Source organism: Anthonomus grandis, chromosome 17 (genome assembly GCF_022605725.1).
Source record: "Anthonomus grandis grandis chromosome 17, icAntGran1.3, whole genome shotgun sequence".
NCBI classification, from domain to species: domain Eukaryota; kingdom Metazoa; phylum Arthropoda; class Insecta; order Coleoptera; family Curculionidae; genus Anthonomus; species Anthonomus grandis.
This window is the reverse complement of record NC_065562.1, coordinates 17,509,095-17,533,015: the sequence shown is the minus strand read 5'-3', so window position 1 is coordinate 17,533,015 and position 23,921 is coordinate 17,509,095. Positions and strand designations below refer to the sequence as shown.

Below are 23,921 nucleotides of genomic sequence, written 5' to 3'. Positions count from 1 at the left end.
AATATTGGCCCTTGATATTCGATAGTTACATAAACACACCTTGATGATGGCATTTTTTAGTATGAAAAATGAAGATAAAATATATATATATATATATAAAGACACTTGAGTTGTATACCATTTTAAAGGGAATAAAAATGCCTTTTGTAAACTAAAATGAAAAATCTAGGTTATGTTTTGGAAAATTAAAATTGATAGCTGTACCTAAAAAGGTAAAAATTTGATAAAATCACTAAGTGGCTCATTTTATAGAGAAAAAATAATTATTAACAACGGTGAAAAAACTACGTTGCTATCACTGATAGTTTTTTAGTAATTAATTATCAAAGTGACCGTTTTCAGGATAAAGTCAGTTAAAACCCTAAATATTAACTAAAAATTTTAAAAAATCCGCTTTAAATGTGCAAAAAATTAAATAAATAAAGGAGTTAAGAAAAATTGATAAAAAAAGTTTTGGTTTCATGGAGATTTGATCCAAGGTCCTTAAGGTCGCTAAGGCAAAGCAGGGTTAAAGGAGAATACCCCGACCAGGGTCCCTAGGATCGAATCCTGACCAGGAAAAACTTTTTCTATTTAAATAATCAGTTTGATATTCATAAAACACTAAATTATTTATAAAATTGGCCCTTGATATTCGATAGTTACATAAACACACCTTGATGATGGCACTTTTTAGTACAAAACGTTAGTAAAGACACTTGAGTTCTATACCATTTTAAAGGGAATAAAAATGATTTTTTTAAACTGAAATAAAAAATCTAGGTTATGTGTTGGAAAATTGAAATTGATAGCTGTACCTACAAAGGTAAAAATTTGATAAAATGACTAAGTGGCTCATTTCATAGAGAAAAAATAATTATTAACAATTGTGAAAAAACTACGTTGCTATCGCTGATAGTTTTTTAGTAATTAATTATCAAAGTGACCGTTTTCAGGATAAAGTCAGTTAAAACCTTAAATATTTACTAAAAATTTGAAAAAAATCCGCTTTAAATGTGCAAAAAATTAAATAAATAAAGAAGTTAAGAAAAATTGATAAAAAAAGTTTTGGTTTCATGGAGATTTGATCCAAGGTCCTTAAGGTCGCTAAGGCAAAGCAGGGTTAAAAGAGAATACCCCGACCAGGGTCCCTAGGATCGAATCCTGACCAGGAAAAACTTTTTTTTATTTAAATAATCAGTTTGATATTCATAAAACACTAAATTATTTATAATATTGGCCCTTGATATTCGATAGTTACATAAACACACCTTGATGATGGCATTTTTTAGTATGAAAAATGAAGATAAAATATATATATATATATAAAGACACTTGAGTTGTATACCATTTTAAAGGGAATAAAAATGCCTTTTGTAAACTAAAATGAAAAATCTAGGTTATGTTTTGGAAAATTAAAATTGATAGCTGTACCTAAAAAGGTAAAAATTTGATAAAATCACTAAGTAGCTCATTTCATAGAGAAAAAATAATTATTAACAATTGTGAAAAAACTACGTTGCTATCGCTGATAGTTTTTTAGTAATTAATTATCAAAGTTACCGTTTTCAGGATAAAGTCAGTTAAAACCTTAAATATTAAGTAAAAATTAGAAAAAAATCCGCTTTAAAGGCGTAAAAAATTAAATAAATAAAGAAGTTAAGAAAAATTAATAAAAAAAGTTTTGGTTTCATGGAGATTTGATCCAAGGTCCTTAAGGTCGCTAAGGCAAAGCAGGGTTAAAAGAGAATACCCCGACCAGGGTCCCTAGGATCGAATCCTGACCAGGAAAAACTTTTTTTATTTAAATAATCAGTTTGATATTCATAAAACACTAAATTATTTATAATATTGGCCCTTGATATTCGATAGTCACATAAACACACCTTGATGATGGCATTTTTTAGTATGAAACGTTAGTAAAGACACTTTAGTTGTATATTATTTTAAAGGGAATAAAAATGCCTTTTGTAAACTAAAATGAAAAATCTAGGTTATGTTTTGGAAAATTAAAATTGATAGCTGTACCTACAAAGGTAAAAATTTGATAAAATCACTAAGTGGCTCATTTTATAGAGAAAAAATAATTATTAACAACGTTGAAAAAAGCACGTTGCTATCGTGGATAGTTTTTTAGTAATTAATTATCAAAGTGACCGTTTTCATGATAAAGTCAGTTAAAACCTTAAATATTAAGTAAAAATTAAAAAAAAATCCGCTTTAAAGGCGTAAAAAAATAAATAAATAAAGGAGTTAAGAAAAATTGATAAAAAAAGTTTAGGTTTCATGGAGATTTGATCCAAGGTCCTTAAGGTCGCTAAGGCAAAGCAGGGTTAAAGGAGAATACCCCGACCAGGGTCCCTAGGATCGAATCCTGACCAGGAAAAACTTTTTTTATTTAAATAATTAGTTTGATATTCATAAAACACTAAATTATTTATAAAATTGGCCCTTGATATTCGATAGTCACATAAACACACCTTGATGATGGGACTTTTTAGTACAAAACGTTAGTAAAGACACTTGAGTTGTATACCATTTTAAAGGCAATAAAAATGATTTTTTTAAACTGAAATAAAAAATCTAGGTTATGTTTTGGAAAATTTAAAGTGATAGCTGTACCTAAAAAGATAAAAATTTGCAACTCGGTAAAGACGACTCTATTGACCATAAAAATACGCAACTTCGTTCTAATTTAAGCGATATTGTCTCTCGTTTCCGAGATAACCACAGTCACATCAAGTAAAATTAACTTAAGATTAACAAAAAATCTATTTTAACGTTGACAAAAATTTAATAAATAAAATCAGTGCGAAAAAAAAATTAAAAAGTTTTGGTTGTATAGGGATTTGATCCAAGGTCCTCCCGTTACGTCAACGCACGGTTGTTGGTTAACGGGTCATCGAGGGTCCCTAAGATCGAATCCTGACCGAGGCAACACTTTTTTTTATTCAAATAAGCCGGGTTTAGCTTCACTTATATTATTGCATCTTATTACTTTATTATAATAATTTAAGCTGCCTTAAGGGAACTTAAGACACTTCATTCCACACAAAAAAAAAATAAAAAAACACTAAAATTACTAAAAAAAATTCACATATTATAGCAAAAAAAAAATATAATAAAAAAAAAAGTGGTTACATGGGGATTTGATCCAAGGTCTTCCCATGGAGAGAATGTATAGCTAAAAGGCGTTATGCGTCATGGAGGATCCTTTAGTTCAAATCCTGACCAGGAACAACTTTTTTTTATTTAAAAATCAGTGGTAATCCTAACAAATCCTACATTATTGATAAATAGTTAACAATAATTATTAACCCCACTAATCGTTCTTCTTTTTGTCCCTCTTTGACCTACCCTTACAGCAACATAACCTGACAACCTTAATAGTCAAATAACCAATAACCAACCCAACCCAACCCAAGCAAATAAGCCCGACAGCCAACAGATCCAACATATAATATTTATAAAGTGGCAATTTAATGGCGGCCACCCTAAGATGGGGAGCACCCTTATGCTTCACGACATATCGAATCCAATAATCCGCCATCTGGATCGGTTTCATCGGCCTGTCGTGTAGGATATCCGAGCATTTCCTCGCGTTTTCCCGATAACTGGAAGAGAAACAGAAAAAAAAATTAAATGTGGAAATTGTTAAAATCATTGACCACTTACGAGGGATTGGATAAAAGTTCATCCAGAGCTTCAATTAAGTTCTCTTCGGTTATCTGGGAAAAGGTCAAGGCAAGTCCGAACTTTTTATCCCTTATCCTAGCGGCATTTAGCTTTTGATCCCCGAATATTGGGAAAGCCAACACCGGGACTCCTAAATAAACTGTTTCCGTTAAGCTCAATAGTCCACCGTGGGAGATGAATAGTTTACAGTTAGGATGTGCTGAAATTGATATCCAGTTAAGGTTTTCCAGAAAATAATTGCAGACTCACCTAAAATGGCTTGCTGGGGAAACCACTTTGAAGTTTTCACGTTACTGGGCTGACCCTCCAGCTGATCCTCGTCCCATTTCCATAAGACCCTCTCCTTTCTGGCCCCAAGGACTTTCAAGAGGATGTCCTTCTTCTCTTGGGGCATTTGTGAGGGTTTTAAATTTGATCCCAAACTGAAGTATATTACACCATCTGTGGCTCCATCCAGGAACTCCTTTAAGTCCTTCGGGAGTTTCTCTGGGGGGTTCACATGGAACCCTCCGATGTCTATCATGTTTGGTACATGTGGTACGGCAGGATGGATGCTTTCGTGCCCATTGGTCAGCACTAGTGACACATTATACTGGATTTCGTCCAGTTCGGGGGCTTCTGGGAAGTACTTGTGCAATATCGCGTCTTGTTGAGGATAAAAGTAGTGGTACAGCATTAAATCGTTAAGGAGTCCAAACACCAGGTTATAGGAACGTTCCAGGAACGTCATGTCGCTGTGGAAGCTTAACAGTAGGTCCGGGATGTAGCTGGGGTTTTCTGGATTTCCCACCAAGTTGTTCACCCAACGGTTAGGGCCGATGGTGCTAAAAGCGACCAAGTGAGCGTCGAATTTATGGGCCAAATACTTCATGGCGTCGTTCCAGAATTGCTCCACTATCACCACGTCAAATTTCCTCTCGGAATTAAGGAGAGTCTGCACTGTGGAGTGGTTGAAGAAAGCGTCCGAAAACATATCTCCGATTTTGGTTAGAAAGATCGCTTGGAAGTATGGAGAGGCGTTTTCCATTTGGAACATGTTGGGCTGCCCAGAGCCACTGAACACTGGAAAACTCTATTATTAAATAAAAGGAGAAAAATAGAGGAAACACTCACATCTTTGACGATCAGTCAGCTCATGAAGCAGGATTTCCTCGTAGCCTTTTGGAGGGTTTTTCTCTTCAAAAGAGGAAAGCATTGTGACCTCGTGCCCTTGAAGAGCCAACCCTTTGCCCAGCTCGTTGCCTAAGATGTAGTGACTTCTGGCGGGTAAAGGGAAGACCAGGAGCAACTTAAGCCCTTGGACACAGGGTCCTAATATAAAGACAAGCACTAGAAAATGAATTTTCACCATTTTTACACGCCACGGCGTCTGAGAGGACACTGACTTGAAGTGCGGTTTAAATTTATCCTATCGTTGTTTGTAATCTATTCTCAGCTTATCTTTAATACGTGCGGGACAAGGAGAGGCGTAGATACGTTTGTTATTGATGATTATTTTTATATTAAAAGTCATTGGGTATGTGTGCTATCGAAAGATCGAAAAATGTTTATTGTCTTGGTTTAAGATTATGGAATCGGTGCGCTTCATAATAACTTTGGGGTTTTTAGAAGTCCTATCGAGAAATTTATGTTTTTTATTTTTGCATTATAAAGTACGTTTAAAGGGCATTCAAAAAGGTTATTATTGATTTTTTCGACAAATATAGATTAAGCGAGCTATTTAAGGTTTTTCACTTTGGGCTCATTTTTTTTGTACTAAAATTCGTGGGAAAACTGTGTAGTTTTATTTGTTTTTAGAATAAATCATTATATTAGAAAGTTTTTGTCTTAATAAGTGATTTTTAAAATATTGCAAGGTATTCATGTGTAAAGAAAAATCGATCCTATTTATCACAGAAATGGAGAAAATGGAGGCAAACTTTGAATAGAAATATGAGTTTTCCTCAAGCACTAATGAAAAATAAAGAATTTTTATTTTTGAAATAAATACTCTATTGAAAGCCTAATTGAAGAGGTCCTTAGCAATTTTTCCGAAAAATGAACATTAACCGAGTTATTCAAGGTTTTCCATTTCAAAATTATTCTTTGGGGTCAAAATTTTCAAAATCAATGTTAATTTTATTCAAAAAAAGTAAAAATCTGAGGGGATTTTGGTTCCTACAAAAGTTCTTAAGAATATCACCAAGCATCTATGAATGCAAAAAAATCGGTTCTATTTGCCATAGAAATGGAGAAAATGGAGGAAAACTTGAAATTAATTCGATCAATTTTCCTGAATTTCTAATGGAAAATTAAAGTTTTTTATTTTTGAAATAGATTTTCCATTACAAGCCTAATTGAAAAGCTTTTTAGTAATTTTTTCGGAAAATTAATATTAAGCGAGTTATTCAAGATTTTCCTTTTTGGAATAATTTTTTTTGATCAGGTTTTCAAAAAACAAAATTAATTTTATTTAAAAAAGTAAAAATCTGAGAAGGTTTTGGTTCCAATAAAAGGTCTTTAGAAAATCACAAAGCATCCATGTGTGAAGAAAAAGAGGTTCTATTTGCCATGGAAATGGAGAAAATTAAGGAAAACTTGAAAATAAAAACCTTAATTTTTCTGGATTCCTAAGGAAAAATTCAAAATTTTTATTTTTGAAATAGATACTCCATTACAAGCCTAATAGAAAAGCTTTTTAGTAATTTTTTCGAAAAATGAATATTAAGCGAGTTATTCAAGGTTTTCCTTTTTGGAATAATTTTTTTTTATCAAATTTTCAAAAAACAAAATTAATTTTTTTCAAAAAAGTAAAAATCTGAGAAGGTTTTGGTTCTAATAAAAGTTCTTTAGAATATCACAAAGCATCCATGTATAAAGCAAAAATGGTTCTATTTGCCATGGAAATGGAGAAAATTAAGGAAAACTTGAAATTAAAAATCTCAGTTTTCCTGGATTCCTAAGGAAAAATTCAAAATTTTTATTTTTGAAATAGATACTCCATTATAAGCCTAATTAAAAAGCTTCTCAGTAATTTTTTCAAAAAATGAATATTAAGCGAGTTATTCGAAGTTTTCCCCTTTTAGAGTAATTTTTTTTGATCAAATTTTCAAAAAACAAAATTAATTTTATTTAAAAAAGTAAAAATCTGAGAAGGTTTTGGTTCCAATAAAAAGTCTTTAGAAAATCACAAAGCATCCATGTGTGAAGAAAAAGAGGTTCTATTTGCCATGGAAATGGAGAAAATTAAGGAAAACTTGAAATTAAAAATCTTAATTTTCCTGGATTGCTAAGGGAAAATTCAAAATTTTAATTTTTGAAATCGATGCTCCATTATAAGCCTAATAGAAAAGCTTATTAGTAATTTTTTTGAAAAATGAATATTAAGCGAGTTATTCAAGGTTTTCCCTTTTGGAATAATTTTTTTTGCTCAAGATTTCAAAAAACAAAATTAATTTTATTCAAAAAACTAAAAATCTGAGGTTTTGGTTCCAATAAAAGTTCTTTAGAATATCACAAAGCATCCATGTGTGAAGAAAAAAAGGTTTTATTTGCCAGGGAAATGGAGAAAATTAGGGAAAACTTAAAATTAAAAATCTTAATTTTTCTGGATTTCTAATGGAAAATTAAAATTTTTTATTTTTGAAATAGATTCTTCATTACAGGCCTAAATGAAAAGCTTTTTAGTAATTTTTTCTAAAAATGAATATTAAGCGAGTTATTAAAAGTTTTCCCTTTTGGAATAATTTTTTTTGGACAAAGTTTTCAAAAAACAAAATTAATTTTATTTAAAAAAGTAAAAATCTGAGAAGGTTTTGGTTCCAATAAAAAGTCTTTAGAAAATCACAAAGCATCCATGTGTGAAGAAAAAGAGGTTCTATTTGCCATGGAAATGGAGAAAATTAAGGAAAACTTGAAATTAAAAATCTTAATTTTCCTGGATTGCTAAGGGAAAATTCAAAATTTTAATTTTTGAAATCGATGCTCCATTATAAGCCTAATAGAAAAGCTTATTAGTAATTTTTTTGAAAAATGAATATTAAGCGAGTTATTCAAGGTTTTCCCTTTTGGAATAATTTTTTTTGCTCAAGATTTCAAAAAACAAAATTAATTTTATTCAAAAAACTAAAAATCTGAGGTTTTGGTTCCAATAAAAGTTCTTTAGAAAATCACAAAGCATCCATGTGTGAAGAAAAAGAGGTTCTATTTGCCATGGAAATGGAGAAAATTAAGGAAAACTTGAAAATAAAAACCTTAATTTTTCTGGATTCCTAAGGAAAAATTCAAAATTTTTATTTTTGAAATAGATACTCCATTACAAGCCTAATAGAAAAGCTTTTTAGTAATTTTTTCGAAAAATGAATATTAAGCGAGTTATTCAAGGTTTTCCTTTTTGGAATAATTTTTTTTTATCAAATTTTCAAAAAACAAAATTAATTTTTTTCAAAAAAGTAAAAATCTGAGAAGGTTTTGGTTCTAATAAAAGTTCTTTAGAATATCACAAAGCATCCATGTATAAAGCAAAAATGGTTCTATTTGCCATGGAAATGGAGAAAATTAAGGAAAACTTGAAATTAAAAATCTCAGTTTTCCTGGATTCCTAAGGAAAAATTCAAAATTTTTATTTTTGAAATAGATACTCCATTATAAGCCTAATTAAAAAGCTTCTCAGTAATTTTTTCAAAAAATGAATATTAAGCGAGTTATTCGAAGTTTTCCCCTTTTAGAGTAATTTTTTTTGATCAAATTTTCAAAAAAAAAAATTAATTTTATTTAAAAAAGTAAAAATCTGAGAAGGTTTTGGTTCCAATAAAAAGTCTTTAGAAAATCACAAAGCATCCATGTGTGAAGAAAAAGAGGTTCTATTTGCCATGGAAATGGAGAAAATTAAGGAAAACTTGAAATTAAAAATCTTAATTTTCCTGGATTGCTAAGGGAAAATTCAAAATTTTAATTTTTGAAATCGATGCTCCATTATAAGCCTAATAGAAAAGCTTATTAGTAATTTTTTTGAAAAATGAATATTAAGCGAGTTATTCAAGGTTTTCCCTTTTGGAATAATTTTTTTTGCTCAAGATTTCAAAAAACAAAATTAATTTTATTCAAAAAACTAAAAATCTGAGGTTTTGGTTCCAATAAAAGTTCTTTAGAATATCACAAAGCATCCATGTGTGAAGAAAAAAAGGTTTTATTTGCCAGGGAAATGGAGAAAATTAGGGAAAACTTAAAATTAAAAATCTTAATTTTTCTGGATTTCTAATGGAAAATTAAAATTTTTTATTTTTGAAATAGATTCTTCATTACAGGCCTAAATGAAAAGCTTTTTAGTAATTTTTTCTAAAAATGAATATTAAGCGAGTTATTAAAAGTTTTCCCTTTTGGAATAATTTTTTTTGGACAAAGTTTTCAAAAAACAAAATTAATTTTTTTCAAAAAACAAAATTAATTTTATTCAAAAAAGTAAAAATCTGAGAAGGTTTTGGTTCTAATAAAAGTTCTTTAGAATATCACAAAGCATCCATGTATAAAGTAAAAATGGTTCTATTTGCCATGGAAATGGAGAAAATTAAGGAAAACTTGAAATTAAAAATCTCAATTTTCCTGGATTCCTAAGGGAAAATTCAAAATTTTAATTGCTGAAATAAATACCCCTTTTTAAGCCTAATTGAAAAGCAATTAAGCATTTTTTTCGAATAATGAATATTAAGCGAGTTATTTAAGGTTTTCCTTTTTGGAATAATTTTTTTTGCTCAAGATTTCAAAAAACAAAATTAATTTTATTAAAAAAACTAAAAATCTGACAAAATTTTGGTTTAAATAAAAGTTCTTAAGAATATCACAGAGCATCTATATGCGAAAAAAAAATCGATCCTATTTGCCATAGAACTAAAGAAAATCGAGAAAAACTTAATATTAAACATATCAATTTTCATGAATCCCTAATGGAAAATTCGAAATTTTTGAAATCGATGCTCCGTTACAAGCCTAATCGAAAAGCACTTAAGCAATTTTTCCGAAAACCGAACAGTAAGCGAGTTACTTAAGGTTTTCCACTTTTCCAAAATAAAAAAAACATATATATAATTAATTTATTTATAAAAAAAGTAAAAGCCTGACAGGTTTTTGGTCTTAATAAAAGTTGTTTGAAATATTACAGAGCATCTACATGCGTAGAAAAAAAAATTAAATATACTATAAAAATGAAGCAAAACCTAAAATGAAAAATCTAAAATTTTCATTTTAGGAATGTATACTCCATTAAAAGCCTAATTGAGAAGCCCTTTACCTAATTTTCCAAAAAACCACCCCCAACCGACTTATTCCAGATTTTCAAAAAAAAAAAACCATCACTTCATTATATATATTATATTTATTCATACACTTTATAACCACATAAATATTTAATTACATATAGAATAAGATATAAGTTATTTTTACATAATACAGATATACCGACAGTTTATATAATCTTTATCACAAAACTGAGTTCTTATTATAAAATTTTATATAATATACAGGAAACACGTTTTATATAATAATATATACACTTATTATATACATATTATTATAGCGCACCATGCGATTCGCTTTAAATAGATAAATTAATATAATTTTTTATTTAAAAACGGATATTTCCTACCCCCTTATATAAAATACATATATATTGGGCTCAATGTTATATATATATATATATATAAATATATTAAGGGGGCTGGAATTATATAATAAATTTCTTACTGAGGTAGAAATTCATATTTTACAGTTTATTTACAGTTATTTAATTAAGGGTATATATTTATATAATAAATTGTATTTTTAATTTTCTATATACTACTTGGCGGAAAGACGGGGTAGTGGCCGCGCCATCATGCGGATTTATTTATTAATTTATTGTTTATTATTATTATTATTAGTTAAATGAATTTATTTGTAGTATTTACGGCGGTTTATTGCTAAAATTAATTGCAGAGGGTGGTTTGGGGTAAGTTTTTTACTTAGGAAACTATCGTCACGAATGCGTCTCGGATAATTCGGTTTTAAAGGTGTGTACCGTATTTGTGGCACGGTAACTATGTAACATTACGGGGAATAAAACAGAATGGCCTGGTGAACTTAATTTTGTTTTTCCAGGCAAGTGAAAAAATTGCTTTGGCATGTAGGAAATTCTTGGAAACTTGGTGAAAATTGGAATTTTTTTTCACCTAGATTCATTGTAAGAGTTAATAGGAAATTTCCAGAAAAATGGACGAAAATTTTAAATTTTTTCTTGTAATAAAACATGAGAAAATTCCAGGGAAGTTTATGAAGAACTGAAATTTTTGGAAGATTAATTTACATATAAGAAATTTTCAGAAAATTGCTTTTTTTAACCTCAAAAATTTCCATAAAAAAAAAAGAAATTCCTGGAAAATTAATGTAAATCAGATATTTTAGACTAAAAAATAATGAGAATTTAATTTTTTTTGGAAAATTCAAGATATGTCAAAATAATTCATGGAAATGGTTTTTTCTCCAAGTGTAACTTTCAGAAAATTCATGGAAATTTCCAGAAAAGTTATTGAAAATGTTTTTTTTTTTTTTGAAAAATTTAGTGAATTATAAGAAATTTCTAGAAAATTCAGGAAAATTGGATTTTTTTAAAAATTTAAAAATCGGTTTTATTTGACAAAATTTCCTCCCAAGGTAAATTCCAGGAAGACTTTTTTGGAAAATTCAGTAATATTTGAGAAACTTCCAGGAAATTAGATCTTTTTTTTTTTTAAAGGACGCTTTGTAGAAACATTTCCAGGAAAATCGAAGCAAATTAGAGTTTTTTTTGGAATTTCTTAAAAAGTCGAAAAATTGGATTTTGAAAATTTTTTTTAGGCAAAAATTTCCTTGAAAATATGAGAAATTTCCAGAAAACTGCTTTCCAGAAAATTGGATATTCTTTAAACGACTTTTTATAGAACAAAATCCAGGAATGTGAACATTTGGGAAGTTTGTTTTCTTTTTAAATATCTTTAAAATATAAAAATAATTTTAAAATTTATGTTTGGAAAATGCTGTAAATTGTAAGAAATTTCCAGGAAAATTAATGAAAATCTTAAATTTTTTACTGGAAAATTCAGTCAAATACTAAAAATTGCCTGGAAATTTGTTAAACATGTCCAATAAAATTTAATAAACTTCCTGAAAAATTATTGAAAATTGAATTTTTTTTTTTTGGAAATTCATTAAAGCATAAGAAATTTATAGGAAAACTTGATAATTTTTGACTTTTTTTTGTCTGGAAAAATCAGTAAATTACTGGATATTTCCAGAAAAATTTTTTAAAAATTTCTATTTAATTATAGGAAACACCAAGTAAATTATTAAAAATTGGAAATTTTTTATTTAAAAAATTTAGCAAAATTTTCGGAAATTTTGAATTTTGTGGATTGAAAAATTCAGTAAAGTATAAGAATTTTCCAGAAAATTTACAAAAATTGGATTTTTCTTATATACATGATTTTTATTTTTTCTTGGAAAAAAATGTCCATTTCACACAATTTTCCAGAAATACTTGGAAAATTAATGAAAGTGATTTTTTTTAATTAAAGCTTTTGGGTTTTTTTAATGTCTTTAAATGGAAAAATGTTCATTAAAATTTCTAGGAAAACTTATGAAAATTGGGAATTTTTGATCTTCTTAGAAGGTTAATTTCCAGAAAGTCAATTAGATTTCCAATAAAAACTAAGAAATTTAGTAAATTTTTTGTTTAAAAAATTCAGTGAAAATTCCAGAAAATCCCTGGAAAATTTTTCTTTAAAATAAAAAAAAAATCTAGCTAATTAATTTTTTTTTGGAAAGCTTATTCAATTATAAGAAATACCCAGAAAATTCATAAAAACTGGATTTTTTGGAAATTCAAGGTTAATGGAAAATGCCCATTAAAATTTAGGAAGTTTAAGAATGAAAATTAGAAATATTTGATTAATTTTTAAATTATTAAAATACCAGAAATTTCCAAAAAATGAAGACGATTTTTTCTTATGCAAAAATTTCCACTTGAATTTGAGAAATTAATCGAAAATTTCAATTTGTTGTTTTTTTGTTTGCAAAATTCAGTGAATTCCCAAAAAATGTGTGGAAAAATTTTAAAAAATTTCCTTTTGGTTTTTTGGCACGTTCAGTGCAAAAATTTCTAGGAAAATTGAGGATTTTAATTCCAAAAACTCATAAAAACCTAATTATTTTAATTCAAGATTTAAAAAAAAAATGCTTTTCTATTTTTCAGAATAAATTCTGTAACGCAAAAATTTCAAATTTTTGATTATTTTTTTTGTTTAGAAAATTCAGTAAAATTTCCAGAAAATCCCTGGAAAGTTTTCCTTTAAAATTAAAAAAAAACGCTAATTTATTTTCTTTTGGGAAGTTTATTAAATTAAAAGAAAATTCATGAAAACTGGATTTTTTAAAATATTATTTATATTATTTATTTTTTAATTTATTAGAAATTAATCGAAAATTTCAATTTGTTGATTTTTTGTTTGCAAAATTCAGTGAAATTCCCAAGAAATGCGTGGAAAAATTTAAAACATTTTAAATAAATAAATAATATCTTTATTTAGCAAAAGCTACATTCAATAAAAACATAAATAAGAATAAAGTAAAAGTATAAGTTGGCCATAACTGTATTAGGACACTCCGGTTTGTCCATGGATGGTCTCGGTAATCCAGAAACAGCATCCCGGTTCCAGAAATATCCTGTCAGAGGTAGAGGAATCAAGTAATTAATTGAAAATTTGAAATTTTTTGGTTTTTTTTTGGCACGTTCAGTGTAAAAATTTCCAGGAAATTTGAAGTTTTTTTCCAAAAATTCATTTTAATTCAAGTTTGTTCAAAAAAAATCTTTTTTTTTATTTTCCAGAATAAATCATGTAACCCAAAAATTTCAAATTTTTGATTATTTGTTTGTTTCGAAAATTTAGTAAAATTTCCAGAAAATCCCTGGAAAATTTTGCATCAAAATTAAAAAAAAACTCTAATTTATTTTCTTTTGGGAAGTTTATTAAATTAAAAGAAAATTCATGAAAACTGGATTTTTTAAAATATTATTTATATTATTTATTTTTTAATTTATTAGAAATTTTCAGAAAATTCATTATAACTGGATTTTTTAGAAATTCAAGGTTAATGGAAATGTCTTGAATGTATTTGACTATTTTTAAAATTATTAAAATATATAAAAAATTTTCAAAAAATGATTTTTTCTTATGCAAAAATCATCACTTGAATTTGAGAAATTAATCGAAAATTTCAATTTGTTGATTTTTTGTTTGCAAAATTCAGTGAAATTCCCAAAAAATGTATGAAAAAATTTTTAAACATTTCCAGGTAATGACAATTTGAAATTTTTTGGGTTTTTTGGCACGTTCAGTGTAAAAATTTCCAGGAAAATTTAAGATTTTTTTTCCAAAAATTCACAATAACAGTAACACAATAAGAATTTTTTTTTAATTCAAGATTGTTCAAAAAAATCTTTTTTTTTTTTTATTTTCCAGAATAAATTGTGTAACGTAAAAATTTCAAAATTTTGATTTTTGGCTTAGAAAATTCAGTAAAATTTCCAGAAAATCCCTGGAAAATTTTCCTCTAAAATTAAAAAAAATCCAATTAATTTATTTTCCTTTGGGAAATTTATTAAATTAAAAGAAAATTCATAAAAACTGGATTTTTTAAAAGTGAAGGTTTTTGTTGAGCAAATGCCTTCTTATGGAAAAACTATTTTCCAAAAATTTCCAGAATAATAGTTTGAAAAATTAAAATACAAATAGAAGAAATATCCAAGAAATGCTTTGAAAAATTGTGCATATATATTAGTTTTAAAAATTAAAATACAAATATACGAAATATGAAAAAATTGAAATATTTTCTGATTTAAAAAAAATGCATTTTTATTCAAATATTTCCAAAAAAATTAGGAATATTTGATTTTTTTGTTAAATAATTAAAATATACATATAGGGAATTTCCCAAAAATTAATGTCTTTTACCATTTTTAATTAATAATAATAATATTAATTAATTTTTTATTATGCAAAAATCTCCTTAAGAAATTTCCAAGTAATTGGTGGATGTTTATTTTAAAAAGTAATATTCATATATAATAGAAATATCCAAGAAATTGGAAACTTTTGATTTTTTTTTCCAAAAAAATACAAAAAATGGATTGGAAAATTCAGTTAAGTTATAAGAAATTTCCAGGAAATGTGTGGGAAAATTTACATTAAAATTTAAGAATTTTCCAGAGAATTCACAAAAACTTGACTTTTTTTATTAACATGGTTAATAAAAAAAATCAAGTTTTTCTGGAAAGAATTTTCAGGACTTTGATTTTGGAAAATTCATTAAATTTTAAGAAATTTCTCAAAAATTCATAAAAATTAAATTTTCTTTTTTAAGCTAAAAGCTTTTGGGTTTTTTTAAATGGCCTTGATAATAATAATGTTTATTTTAATGAATTGAAAAATGTTCATTAAAATTTAAGTAATTTCCAGGAAAATTTATGAAAATTTGGAATTTTTGATCTTTTAAAAAAATTATTAAAATAATCAGGAAATTTCCAGAAAGTTAATTTGAAAAAAATTGTGTTAATAAATTTTCGTTAAAAAGTAAGAAATTTGTTGAAAAGTTAATGAAAATGTAAAATTTTTGTTTTTTTTTTTGTTTAGAAAGTTGAGTAAAATTTCCAGAAAATCCCTGGAAAATATAAATTAAATCCAGCTAATTTATTTTTTCTTGGAAAGTTTATTCAATTATAAGAAATTTCCAGAAAATTCATAAAAACTGCATTTTTTAGAAATTCAAGGTTAATGGAAAATAAAAAAAAATTCTACTATTTTTTCTTGGAAAATTGAGGATTTTAATTTCAAAAATTCATAAAAACTGAATTTTTTTTAATTCAAGATTTTTCAAAAAAAAATATTTTCCAGAATAAATTGTAAAACGCAAAAATTTTGAATTTTTGTTTTTATTTGTCTGGAAAATTGAGTGAAATTCCCAAAAAATCTGTGACAAAAATTTCCAGGTGATAAAATGAAAATTTGAAATTTTCTGGTTTTCTTGGCATAGTTGGATTATTTTTTTTGTTTAGAAAATTCGGTAAAATTTCCAAAAAATCCCTGGAAAATTTTCCTTTAAAATTTAAAAAAAAATCCAAGTAATTTATTTTCTTTTGGGAAATTTATTAAATTAAAAGAAAATTCATGAAAACTGGATTTTTCAAAAGTCAAGGTTTTGTTGAGGCAATGCCCTCTAATTTCTATTTTCCAGAAATTTCCAGAATAATTGGTAATTTTTTTATTTGAAAAATTGTGCATATATATTAGTTTTAAAAATTAAAATACAAATATACGAAATATGAAAAAATTTAAATATTTTCTGATTTAAAAAAAAAATGCATTTTTATTCAAATATTTCCAAGAAAATTAGGAATATTAGATTTTTTTGTTAAATAATTAAAATATACATATAGGGAATTTCCCAAAAATTAATGTCTCTTACGATTTTTAATTAATAATAATTGATTTTTTATTACGCAAAAATCTCCCCTAAAATTTAAGAAATTTCTATTAAAATTAATGGAAAATCTGAAATTTTTGATCTTTTGTTTGGAAAATTCAGCGAAATTTCCAGGAAATGTATGGAAAATTTTCCAATAAAAATTTAATTTTTTTTGTCAAAATTCAATGCAAATTTAGAATTATTTGAAAAAATTCCCTATTATAAAACTTTTTTATTTTTCAGAAATTTCCAGCGTAACTTATGTTAAACTTGTGCAAACTTCATATTTTTGAGTTTTCTTTATACGTTTATTTTAAAGAGTAATATTCATATATAAAAGAAATATCCAAGAAATTGGAAACTTAGAATACAAAATAATTTCCAGGATTCTTTTTTTTGAAAATTCATGCTTACGTTGCCTGAAAAATTAATATCCAAGTGCAACAAATTTTCTTGAAATTGAGTTAAAAATACGTTTTTAAATGCCCCCTTATGGCAAATTTCCATATAAAAAATTTTCACAAAATCGGACTTAATTTAGGCTGTTACATAGGAAATTTATCTTTAAATCTTCAAGTGCCTGTAATAAAACTAAAAATTATTCCGGTACATAAATGCCTGGAATAAAAGGGGGATTATTAGCAATAAACGCCATACTTTACTATTAGCATGTCGCACAGTAATTTAGTTAAAAAAAAGTTACTCCTAACCCTACTGTTAGGAAACAGGAAACCCTATTATACTCTCCCTTAACGAAATTTACAATATATCCCTATCTAACCTAACTTATGCTCCTTATATACAACATTCGATACCATAATAATAATTAATAAAGCAAAAACTTTGCAGCAAGCAGCAATTTTTATCTAATTTTCCCCGATCGGAAGTTCCGGTGTCTCCGGTGTCCCCCGCACAGTATCCGCTTGAACGCCTGCCGAAATTCCGGATTAAAAATCGTATAAATAACCGGATTAAGGGTCGAATTGAAGTAGCCCAACCATAGGGCGAAACTCATGATGAACTCGCTTATGGAGCACGAGTCCGCGCACAGGGGCATCACCAGGGCCAAAATGAAGAACGGCAACCAACACATGACGAACGCGCCGGTGATGATCGCCAGGGTTTTTGCCGCTTTTCTTTCCCGTTTCGCCTCCAGACTTTCCTTCTTATCCCGTCTGGATGGCGGGTGCTTTTCCCGCGGGAGGTTCGCGGACGCCGGCGGCGGTTGGTGCGCGGTTATCGGGTCCTTTTGGAGGATTTCCGTCTGAAAAATTTTATGACACATATTCAATAAGCTAGAATTTTAATAAGTACACTCGCTTATCCATTCTTAAGAAAACATATTATTTAACCCCTTTTCAAATAATAATTGTACAAGTTAGCAAATTATTATTTATTACCAATCAATATAGTATCCAAGATAGTCACATTTTCTGGAATAGTCATTACTTTTGTTAAAATATATAGGAGAAAGTTATATAAAGTGAATTACCTTCTCTTGTTAACCGGATATGTTATACTTTTTTATACTGGTCATTTGTCCTTTGTATGTCAAATTAATTCGCCTATTTTATTTTTTAAATTTGGGTAGTTTTTGGATTTTAGGGATGTTCGTAGTTTAAGAATTGTAGTAGCTGTATGAGCTATGTGCAATGAGGTTTGCAATTTGTCAAAAATCTTAGTTTTCAAAATTAATATTCTTTATTTGTTGTCTTTATTTTCTAGTGAATTGGGCGAAGAGAGAATATGAAATTGGGGTGCTCAGGGGCATTTTGTATAGTTTTTCTTACAAAGAAAATGAATGCGTCGAATTTTTTGGAAAAAAAGTGCTTGTAGTTGAGAAATATAAAAAAAAGAATAATATTTATTAATCTCAAAAAAATTAAAAAAAAATCCTTTTAATTTGCAGAAAAAATATCAAAGATTTTCCAATTATAAAAATAATAAAGACATATGCCTCGTATCGATTAAAATTATGCATTTGCTAAAAAATTGTTTGTTAATTGTTTTCTCTTGATACTAATCTTAACAGAGATAAATTCAAAAATTACCAGTAAAAGTAAAATATTTTGAAAAACTGGAATAGGCTGAAAATTTATTAGCACGACAATGATTTTTTTTTAAATTAATTTGCAGGAGATAAAGTATTTATCTCAATAACGATTTATACAAATTTAATTGATTTTCTAACATTAATAATTTACTGCATACAGAAAAATCTTTAAAATCATTGTCAAGATGTACATTTTCAAAAAAATTCAAATACGAATAAAAATTGATGACTAAAAATATTTAAATTATAAAATCACCGTTAAGATACATATTTCATGAAAATTTCAATTTTTTTCCTATATATCTTAACACTAATAAAGGACCTTGAACCTTTGAAGATCTCCCGACATTTTTCGCAAATTTTTAGGTAAAATGTCCCTAAAACAACCATAATAATATATAGAGAAATATCCGTCGTATTCTTTAAAATTATGCATTTAATTATGCAAAATTAGTATGTAATAATTTGTTTTATCCAGGCAGTTGGAAAAATTGAAAAATTAACTACAAACTGTCATTTCTCAATGAACTAAATCGGGAATTTCTGGATTTTTTACACTTAAAATCTAATTGGTCTATTATCTAATGAATTCCAGGCAGTTGAAAGAAAAAATCAATTTTCCAGAATTTTAGGAAATTGAGTTTATCCTTCATTAAATTCCACGCAGTTGAATCATGAAATTAATTTTGTTATTCCAGGCAGCTGAACCAAGGATCAATTTTTCCACAATTTTGCCAAATTGCAAGGAATTTAGTTCATTCTTCAGTAATATCCAGGCAGTTGACTAATAGACTTAATTTTATTATTTTAGGCAGTTAAGCCTTAAAATTTAGAAAAATTCTGGAATAATTGATCCTTGGCTCAACTGCCTGGAATAATGCAATTATTTCAAAGATTCAAACTGGAATTTAATTAAAAATAAATTGAACTACCTGATTTTGGAAAAAATTCTGTAAAAATTGATCCTTGGCTCAAGTGCCTGGAATAATGAAATTAATTCAATGATTCAACTTAGAAATTAATGAAGAATGAACTGAATTATCTGAAATTTAGAAAATTCTGAAAAAAATTCATCCTTGGCTCAACTGCCTGGAATAATGCAATTATTTCAAAGATTCAAACTGGAATTTAATTAAAAATAAATTGAACTACCTGATTTTGGAAAAAAATCTGTAAAAATTGATCCTTGGCTCAAGTGCCTGGAATAATGAAATTAATTCAATGATTCAACTTAGAAATTAATGAAGAATGAACTGAATTATCTGAAATTTAGAAAATTCTGAAAAAAATTCATCCTTGACTCAACTGCCTGGAATAATGAAATTAATTCAATGATCCAACCTAGAAATTAATAAAAAATGAGCTCAATTATCTGTAATCTTGAAAAATTCTGGAAAAAATTCATCTTTGACTCAACTGCCTGGAATAATGAAATAAATTCAATGATTCAACCTAGAAATTAATAAAAAATGAACTGAATTATCTGAAATCTTAGAAAATTCTAAAAAAATTCATCTTTGACTCAACTGCCTGGAATAATGAAATTAATTCAATGATTCAACCTAGAAATTAATGAAGAATGAACTGAATTATCTGAAATTTAGGTAAAAAAATTCTGAAAAAATTCATCCTTGGCTCAACTGCCTGGAATAATGAAATTAATTCAATGATCCAACCTAGAAATTAATGAAGAATGAACTGAATTATCTGAAATTTGAGAAAATTCTGGAAACAATTCATCCTTGGCTCAACTGCCTGGAATAATAAAATTAATTCAATGATCCAACCTAGACTTTAATGAAGAATGAACTGAGTTATCTGAAATTTTAGAAAATTCTAGAAAAAATTCATCCTTGACTCAACTGCCTGGAATAATGAAATTAATTCAATGATTCAACCTAGAAATTAATGAAGAATGAGCTGAATTATCTGAAATTTAGAAAATTCTAAAAAAAATTCATCCTTGACTCAACTGCCTGGAATAATGAAATTAATTCAATGATCCAACCTAGAAATTAATAAAAAATTAGCTGAATTATCTGAAATTTAGAAAATTCTGAAAAAATTCATCCTTGACTCAACTGCCTGGAATAATGAAATTAATTCAATGATCCAAACTAGAAATTAATGAAGAATGAACTGAATTATCTGAAATTTGAGAAAGTTCTGGAAAAAATTCATCCTTGACTCAACTGCCTGGAATAATAAAATTAATTCAATGATCCAACCTAGAAATTAATAAAAAATGAGCTGAATTATCTGAAATCTTAGAAAATTCTAAAAAAAAATTGTCCTTGACTCAACTGCCTGGAATAATGAAATTAATTCAATGATTCAACCTAGAAATTAATGAAGAATGAACTGAATTATTTGAAATTTAGAAAATTCTGAAAAAAAATCATCCTTGACTCAACTGCCTGGAATAATGAAATTAATTCAATGATACAACCTAGAAATTAATGAAGAATGAACTGAATTATCTGAAATTTAGAAAATTCTGAAAAAAATTTATCCTTGACTCAACTGCCTGGAATAATGAAATTAATTCAATGATTCAACCTGGAAATTAATAAAAAATGAGCTGAATTATCTGAAATTTGAGAAAATTCTGGAAACAATTCATCCTTGGCTCAACTGCCTGGAATAATGAAATTAATTCATGATCCAACCTAGAATTTAATGAAGAATGAACTGAATTATCTGAAATTTGAGAAAATTCTGAAAAAAATTCATCCGTGGCTCAACTGCTTGGAATAATGAAATTAATTCAATCATTTAACCTAGAAATTAATGAAGAATGAACTGAATTATCTGAAATCTTAGAAAATTCTAAAAAAATTCATCTTTGACTCAACTGCCTGGAATAATGAAATAAATTCAATGATTCAACCTAGAAATTAATAAAAAATGAGCTGAATTATCTGAAATTTAGAAAATTCTGAAAAAAATTCATCCGTGGCTCAACTGCTTGGAATAATGAAATTAATTCAATGATCCAACCTAGAAATTAATGAAGAATAAACTGAATTATCTGAAATCTTAGAAAATTCTAAAAAAATTCATCTTTGACTCAACTGCCTGGAATAATGAAATTAATTCAATGATCCAACCTAGAAATTAATGAAGAATAAACTGAATTATCTGAAGTTTTAGAAAGTTCTGGAAAAAATTCATCCTTGACTCAACTGCCTGGAATAATGAAATTAATTCAATGATTCAACCTAGAAATTAATGAAGAATGAGCTGAATTATCTGAAATTTAGAAAATTCTAAAAAAAATTCATCCTTGACTCAACTGCCTGGAATAATGAAATTAATTCAATGATCCAACCTAGAAATTAATAAAAAATTAGCTGAATTATCTGAAATTTAGAAAATTCTGAAAAAATTCATCCTTGACTCAACTGCCTGGAATAATGAAATTAATTCAATGATCCAAACTAGAAATTAATGAAGAATGAACTGAATTATCTGAAATTTGAGAAAGTTCTGGAAAAAATTCATCCTTGACTCAACTGCCTGGAATAATAAAATTAATTCAATGATCCAACCTAGAAATTAATAAAAAATGAGCTGAATTATCTGAAATCTTAGAAAATTCTAAAAAAAAAATTGTCCTTGACTCAACTGCCTGGAATAATGAAATTAATTCAATGATTCAACCTAGAAATTAATGAAGAATGAACTGAATTATTTGAAATTTAGAAAATTCTGAAAAAAAATCATCCTTGACTCAACTGCCTGGAATAATGAAATTAATTCAATGATACAACCTAGAAATTAATGAAGAATGAACTGAATTATCTGAAATTTAGAAAATTCTGAAAAAAATTTATCCTTGACTCAACTGCCTGGAATAATGAAATTAATTCAATGATTCAACCTGGAAATTAATAAAAAATGAGCTGAATTATCTGAAATTTGAGAAAATTCTGGAAACAATTCATCCTTGGCTCAACTGCCTGGAATAATGAAATTAATTCATGATCCAACCTAGAATTTAATGAAGAATGAACTGAATTATCTGAAATTTGAGAAAATTCTGAAAAAAATTCATCCGTGGCTCAACTGCTTGGAATAATGAAATTAATTCAATCATTTAACCTAGAAATTAATGAAGAATGAACTGAATTATCTGAAATCTTAGAAAATTCTAAAAAAATTCATCTTTGACTCAACTGCCTGGAATAATGAAATAAATTCAATGATTCAACCTAGAAATTAATAAAAAATGAGCTGAATTATCTGAAATTTAGAAAATTCTGAAAAAAATTCATCCGTGGCTCAACTGCTTGGAATAATGAAATTAATTCAATGATCCAACCTAGAAATTAATGAAGAATAAACTGAATTATCTGAAATCTTAGAAAATTCTAAAAAAATTCATCTTTGACTCAACTGCCTGGAATAATGAAATTAATTCAATGATCCAACCTAGAAATTAATGAAGAATAAACTGAATTATCTGAAGTTTTAGAAAGTTCTGGAAAAAATTCATCCTTGACTCAACTGCCTGGAATAATGAAATTAATTCAATGATCCAACCTAGAAATTAATGAAGAATGAACTGAGTTATCTGAAGCTTAGAAAATTCTGAAAAAATTCATCCTTGACTCAACTGCCTGGAATAATGAAATTAATTCACTGATTCAACCTGGAAATTAATAAAAAATGAACTGAATTATCTGAAATTTGAGAAAATTCTGGAAAAAATTCATCCTTGGCTCAACTGCCTGGAATAATGAAATTAATTCAATGATTCAACCTGGAAATTAATAAAAAATGAGCTGATTATCTGAAATCTTAGAAAATTCTGGAAAAAAAATCATCTTGACTCAACTGTCTGGAATAATGAAATTAATGCAATGATCCAACCTAGAAATTAATAAAAAATGAGCTGAATTATCTGAAATTTAGAAAATTCTGAAAAAAATTTATCCGTGCTCAACTGCTTGGAATAATGAAATTAATTCAATGATTTAACCTAGAAATTAATGAAGAATGAACTGAATTATCTGAAATCTTAGAAAATTAAAAAAAAAAATTTATCCTTGACTCAACTACCTGGAATAATGAAATTAATTCAATGATTTAACCTAGAAATTAATGAAGAATGAACTGAATTATCTGAAATTTTAGAAACTTCTGAAAAAATTCATCCTTGACTCAACTGCCTGGAATAATGAAAATTAATTCAATGATCCAACCTAGAAATTAATAAAAAATGAGCTGAATTATCTGAAATTTAGAAAATTCTGAAAAAAAATCATCCTTGACTCAACTGCGTGGAATAATGAAATTAATTCAATGATCCAACCTAGAAATTAATGAAGAATGAACTGAATTATCTGAAATTTAGAAAATTCTGAAAAAAATTCATCCTTGACTCAACTGCCTGGAATAATGAAATTAATTCAATGATCCAACCTAGAAATTAATAAAAAATGAGCTGAATTATCTGAAATCTTAGAAAATTCTGGAAAAAATTCATCTTTGACTCAACTGCCTGGAATAATGAAATAAATTCAATGATTCAACCTACGAAATTAATAAATAATGAGCTGAATTATCTGAAATTTAGAAAATTCTAAAAAAAAATTCATCGTGGCTCAACTGCCTGGAATAATGAAATTAATTCAATGATCCAACCTAGAAATTAATAAAAAATGAGCTGAATTATTTGAAA

The 23,921-nt window shown here is 27.1% G+C and overlaps 2 protein-coding genes across 6 annotated transcripts in view; both read right to left on the bottom strand.

Annotated features, from left to right (window-relative positions):
- Positions 1–2,732: 2,732 nt before the first annotated feature.
- On the bottom strand, positions 2,733–5,072 carry LOC126746157 (UDP-glycosyltransferase UGT5-like). Its single transcript, XM_050454284.1, has 4 exons — positions 4,789–5,072; positions 3,925–4,737; positions 3,655–3,874; positions 2,733–3,593 (listed from the first exon to the last, which is right to left on the bottom strand). Exons 1-4 carry the CDS (start codon positions 5,024–5,026, stop codon positions 3,302–3,304), a joined length of 1,563 nt encoding a protein of 520 aa, XP_050310241.1. The 5' UTR covers positions 5,027–5,072; the 3' UTR covers positions 2,733–3,301.
- An 11,525-nt stretch (positions 5,073–16,597) lies between these two features.
- Positions 16,598–23,921, bottom strand: part of LOC126746287 (5-hydroxytryptamine receptor-like) — a 278,830-nt gene continuing 271,506 nt past the window's right edge. For all 5 annotated transcript variants that reach the window (XM_050454459.1, XM_050454458.1, XM_050454457.1 and 2 more), the window contains exon 10: positions 16,598–17,446. In XM_050454459.1, coding sequence (XP_050310416.1) covers positions 17,045–17,446 — 402 coding nt within the window. In that variant the 3' untranslated portion in view covers positions 16,598–17,044. The remainder of the gene's footprint in view (positions 17,447–23,921) is intronic.

Excerpts from the sequence above, each read along its gene's own strand:
- LOC126746157 (XM_050454284.1), bottom strand. The coding sequence starts at position 5,026 with ATGGTGAAAATTCATTTTCTAGTGCTTGTCTTTATATTAGGACCCTGT. Across the intron at positions 4,738-4,788 it reads GCTGACTGATCGTCAAAGAT|TGTTCAGTGGCTCTGGGCAG; the intron begins GTGAGTGTTTCC and ends AGAGTTTTCCAG. Across the intron at positions 3,594-3,654 it reads GAACTTTTATCCAATCCCTC|TTATCGGGAAAACGCGAGGA; the intron begins GTAAGTGGTCAA and ends TTTCTCTTCCAG.